Source organism: Athene cunicularia, assembly GCF_003259725.1.
Source record: "Athene cunicularia isolate RWA chromosome 14 unlocalized genomic scaffold, athCun1 chr14_part2, whole genome shotgun sequence".
Taxonomy (NCBI): domain Eukaryota; kingdom Metazoa; phylum Chordata; class Aves; order Strigiformes; family Strigidae; genus Athene; species Athene cunicularia.
The window spans coordinates 441,904-446,894 of NW_020799119.1; the positions used below are offsets into that span (position 1 = coordinate 441,904).

Here is a 4,991-nt window from a genome sequence, read left to right on the forward strand (position 1 = left end):
GTGGAGCCGTCCACGAACAGCAGCGATGCTGCCGGGCTGTCCCCCCCACCCCGGGCTGTCCCCCTCCTGTCACTTGACCACAGGCAGCAGGAGGGAGTTGGTGTTGGATCCTGCAGCAGCAACCCTGAGCGAAGGCTCTGCCCCCGCCCTGAGAGTCACTTGATTTTTATTTTATTTTATTCATCTCATTTTTTTTAACCCATTTTTTGTTGCAAAGGAGGTGTTTGGGCAGGACAAGCAGGGCCGAGGGAAGGGGAGAAGTTGCAGACCCCGGTGGGGCAGAGCAGGGAGGCTGGAGGGAGGGATGGGGGGCTGAGCCCCACACCCCAGCCCTGTGGGGCAGGGGGGCGTTTGCATCCCCTGCGCTTGCGGGTGCCTCCTGCTGCCAGGCTGGCCCTGGTCCCTCGCGGTCACAGCTTTACCTCAGACGTTGTGCGCACCGGGACAAGGCGTCCCGGCTCGTCCAGCTGCTGCTCAGGGCAGGGAGATGCTTGGCCCTGGGTGTCGGTGGGGGCTCAGCAGCACAAGGAGCCTCTGAGAATTTCAGAGATCGAGCCGGAGGAAATTAGCATTCTCATTTGCACGCCGTGCTGATGGGCTGACTCAGTCTCTAAACTCCTTTCCCACATGGCACCAAGGGAAAGTTTCCTCCTCGCTAATCAGATGATGAACAGTGGCCCCGCGACCCTACCCGGGAGGTTGCTGCCGAGGGAGATGTTCCCGCGCTGTCGCGGTGTCCCCCGAGGAGCTCTGGCCGGTCCCCGGGTGTCCCTCGCTGCCACAGCAGCGTCGCAGCTGTTAAAGGTGGCAGAGGGCAGCTCTGCGCCCCCAGAGCGGGTCGGGGCTCCGAGCCGGAGCGAGGACCGAGGCGCCTGGAGAGCAGAAACCTCGGCGCTGCCCTGGGGCTGACACCCCCCCGCCCTGGGTGACACTGCAGACGTGTCCGGGGGCACCTGGCACGTCCAGGCACACACCGGCTCTGCGCGGCCTTCTGGGTCTCTCGGGTGTTTTGAGGGGCTGCGGGCTGGCACGGCCCCGCTCCGGCAGCGTGTGCCCCGTGGCCGGAGAGCGAAGGGACAAATGTGGGGGGCGGCTCTGGGGTGCGTGGGGCAGAGTGTGCTGGCAGGTACGGGGAGAAGGTCAGAGGAGGTGGATGGAAACCCGAAAGGGGAGAGGAGGAGGCGGCTGGGGGCTGTGCTGTGCAGCTGCTGTCCTCGCCGTGCCCGCTGCCTCCCCAGCCCCGTTCGTGGCACCCGTGTTCAGCCTCCCCTTCTCGCGCAGTTCCCAAAGCAACGGGAGCAGGCGGTTCCCCCTCGGATGCCGTGTCTCCCGCTGGGATGACAGTTTGCCACCTCCAGAACTTCATCTCCAGGTTTTAATTGATGCCTGTCACGATGCTCAGCTCCCCCGAGCCGGGGCGCAGACTGATGCCGTGCCGCCGTGTGGGGTGACTCCTCTTGCCTCAAGTCCTGTCCCCTGGCAGCGCGTCCTTTCCAGCCCCCCGGGAGAGGGGACAGAGCCAGCGTGGCCTGACCGCTGGTGTCGTGAGGGGGCTGCAGGAATTCCCCCACCTCACCCTGCCCCTGCCGCTCCAGAGGAGTCACGCGCCGTGCCTCAGTTTCCCCATTGATAACACCAAGGAGAGCGTTCGCCAGCGCCGCGGAGGAAGCGTCATGCGTGGCCTCGCCTTGGCGTGCTGCTGGCTCCGGGGGAGGCGGCTCCGGGCGTCCCGCAGGCAGAAGCGGCTCCGTGGGGCTGGTGCCGTGTTCCCGTCCGGCCCCGCAGGATGAGCCGAGCTCAGCGCCGACCCCAGAAGCCGTCGAGCCCCGCGCTCAGGGTCTTGGCTGCCGTGAGGAGCGGGCTCGCAGCGTCCGCAGGAGGTGACGGGCTGCATGCATCACAGCAAATCCATAAACGCAACTGGGCATAGCCAGGAATTTTTTAAAAAAAATTTTTATTTAAAGCCTTTAATTCCAATCTGTGTGTCCATCACGGGGGATCCACGAGCGGCTGGGGGCTCCCGGCGGGACGGTGCCATGGGGTGGGTGACGCTGCTGCCTGTGCCACCCTCGGGGTGCGTGTGTGTGTGTGCTGTAGGCGACACGCGGCAGCAGGTTGGAAATGGGGTACGGACGGGTCGTCTGGTGACTCTCTGCCTCCTCTGCCCCAGGCGGGAAAGGATAAACAGACTAGGAACTTTTTGGAGTCATTTAAATGAACTCACCTGCGCCTCCAAAAAAGCCACATCTCGGAGGTTAAGCTGCCGTCCGGGTGTTACTTCAACAAACGTTCTGAGGGTCCTGGTCTGCGGAGCCGCCTGCGCCTGTAGGTCAGCAGTATGTCAAAGCTCTCACGCAGCCAAGGGGCCGGTGCGGACTGGGAGGACTGGGCTGGTCACTCGGTGCTGTGGAGCCCCGGGGCGCGGGCTCTGCTGTAGCAGCATCCCTGACCCCGGTGCCGTGTTTTTCCCCTGCAGCAGGAACTGGATGTGGGAGGGGGTGACCCCGACATCCCAGAGGCAGCCCTGGGCTGCGGCCGTGCAGCGGTTCCCCTCCTGCATCCAAGTGCGACGTTGCTCAGAGCTGAAGGCCGGGAGGTTTATTTACAGCCGCGTCGATTCTCTGTCAGAACCGATGAGGGGTTTGCCTGGGTGGGTGCTGGGGGCCCGCGAGCGCCTGCCCTGCTTCACCTCCCCGTCCCCAGAGAGAGCAGGGGCCGGGAGAGCTTTACCGTGTCCGTGCGGGGAGAGGGGGGCTCAGCAGAGGCAGTGCCCCGCTGAGCGCCCGGCAGGTCCCCGCAGCACCGCCACGGAGGAGCGGGGCAGCTCGGGCATCGCCTCCCAGTGCAGCGGCTGCGCAAGGGAGAAACGTGTGGCCCCGCCGGGGGCACTGGCAGCTCGGAGGGTGCGGGAGCGGGGACCAGCGTGTGCCCGGGGCAGTGTCTGACAGCACCCAGCAGCCCTCCCGCCAGCGCAGGGGGGGCTGAAGGCTTCCTGGTTTGTGTCTCCCCAGGAACTTTCCGAGGAGTGTGCAAGAAAATCGACCACTTCCCCGAGGATGCGGATTACGAGCAAGACACGGCCGAGTATCTCCTCCGTGAGTCTCCTTGCCCATGGCGTGATGGGACCTGTGCACACTCCCGGGGACCCCCTCCCCGACCCCCAGCACCTGGCACTTCACCCAGCTGTTGGTGGGAGACTGGCGGGTCGCAGCCCCCCGGGGTCCCTGCGTGGCAGCAGTGACCCTCGGGGTTACCCGAGCGTGGCCGCGTCGCGCCGCAGCAGCGTGTTAACGCGTTCGTGGCACGTTTGTCTGGCACCCGCTGTCCCTGCGGCCGGTCCCACCAGCTCGAGCTTGCTGGGCCGCCAGGACCCGGCACCGCAGGGGGGTCTCCCCGTTCCCCCGAGCCCCTGCAGCCAGGCTGGGTTTGCTGGTGCTCGCTGGGAGAACGCGACGAGCATCTGCCGTGCGCTCTGCCAGCAGCAGCCCGGTGGAGACGGGGAGAACGGGGCTGGCGGCTCCCCCGGGGCACGCGGGGCCCGGCTGAGCCTCGGGGCAGGGCCCGAGGGGTTCTCCCTGGGGGGACCTGGCGCTGGGCTGAGGCTGAGCCCGCAGAGAAGACGCGCTGTCCCCGGAGCGCTTTGCAGACACGGCGCCGGGGCACCGAGGTGTGTGAAACAACTGACGCACGTGCTGGCGTGCGAAGCGCCGCGGCCCAAACCGCCAGGCGGGCAGCAGGGGCACGTGGCAGCCTCGGAGGCGTCGGCCTCGCTGTGACCCCCAAGCCACCGGGGCTGGGAGGAAGCCCCCGGGGGCACAGTGACCCCCAGCCCCCGGTGCAGCCGCTGCTCGTCCCCATGTTGCTCTGAACCCCCCGTTTTCTAATCCCGCAGGGAGCCATCAGCTCTGCTCACCCGTCGAAGAGGGGGACGCGGGTAATGGAATCGGTTTGCAATTTTAGTAGATTAGCGCTTAAGTTCTTCTCCCACCCCCTCCCACATTTTAAAATAAAAAGTCTATTTTAAAGCCCCCAGAATGGCATTTTAATGGGGCTTCTCTGTATTTCTGTGCTTTCAATAAAGGCCCTAAGAGAGGGATGGGAGCCCAAACCAAGGCACAGCGTATTTTCAGTGCAGCAGGTAGCGGTTTGCTGCATTAATTGCTCTTTAGTGTCGTTTTGGAGTCTGGACTCCTCCTCTGTGCCGCGTGCGGAGACGGGCGCTGCCCGCACCTGGGATGGAGCCCAGCCCCGAGCTCACGGCATCACGGGGGCCTTTTGTTCACTTTGATCATGTCTCTCCCCTACACCAGAAAACAACTTTTTGTTGAACTTCAGGTGTGGTCGTTTGTAAATTCTTGACCCTCGAAGCGGCCGTGATAGCGGGGGACCCGGGGGCAGGTTCTGGAGCCCTGTGGCTGCCAGCGCTGCTCCTTGCCAGCCCGCTGAGATCTGGGGGGGTTTCTGCAAGCCCAGGAGCCGTAGCCCAAACCCCTGGGTGATGCATTTGGTGATGGGAAGGTAAATCGCTAGAGCTGGCTGTGACAAGACTGGAAGGGAGAGCCCAGGAGGGAAAAGAGAAATAATTCAGGGTTTAAACTGCTTTTGTGATGGGAGGCCTGAATCACGGGGCTCGCAGGGCTGATGCTGGGCCCCTGAGCAGCCCGGGGATGAGCAGAGGATGTGCAGGGGGGACGGGTGCTGGGTGCCCCCCACGCCTCGTGGCACTGCAACGCTTCCCGGGCGCTGCGGGAGCGGTGCCGGGGGCCGACCCTGCCCCGCTCCCTGTCCCACAGGCGCGGTGAGAGCGTCCAGCATCTTCCCCATCCTCAGCGTGGGTCTGCTGTTCTTCGGGGGCCTCTGCGTGGCGGCCAGCGAGTTCTACAAGAGCAAACACAACGTCATCCTCAGCGCCGGCATCTTCTTCGTCTCTGCAGGTAGGAGCTGCCCGGCGGGTCTGGAGCGGGGCGGCTCTGCTGGCGGGGATGTGAGGG

The 4,991-nt window shown here is 64.9% G+C and overlaps 1 protein-coding gene across 1 annotated transcript in view; it reads left to right on the forward strand.

Annotated features, from left to right (window-relative positions):
- Positions 1-2,036: 2,036 nt before the first annotated feature.
- CACNG3 (calcium voltage-gated channel auxiliary subunit gamma 3) overlaps positions 2,037-4,991 on the forward strand; it is a 5,866-nt gene continuing 2,911 nt past the window's right edge. Inside the window, exons 1-3 of the mRNA XM_026859362.1 lie at positions 2,037-2,126; positions 2,801-3,095; positions 4,794-4,934. Of these exons, the coding sequence (XP_026715163.1) occupies positions 2,037-2,126; positions 2,801-3,095; positions 4,794-4,934 (526 nt within the window). The remainder of the gene's footprint in view (positions 2,127-2,800; positions 3,096-4,793; positions 4,935-4,991) is intronic.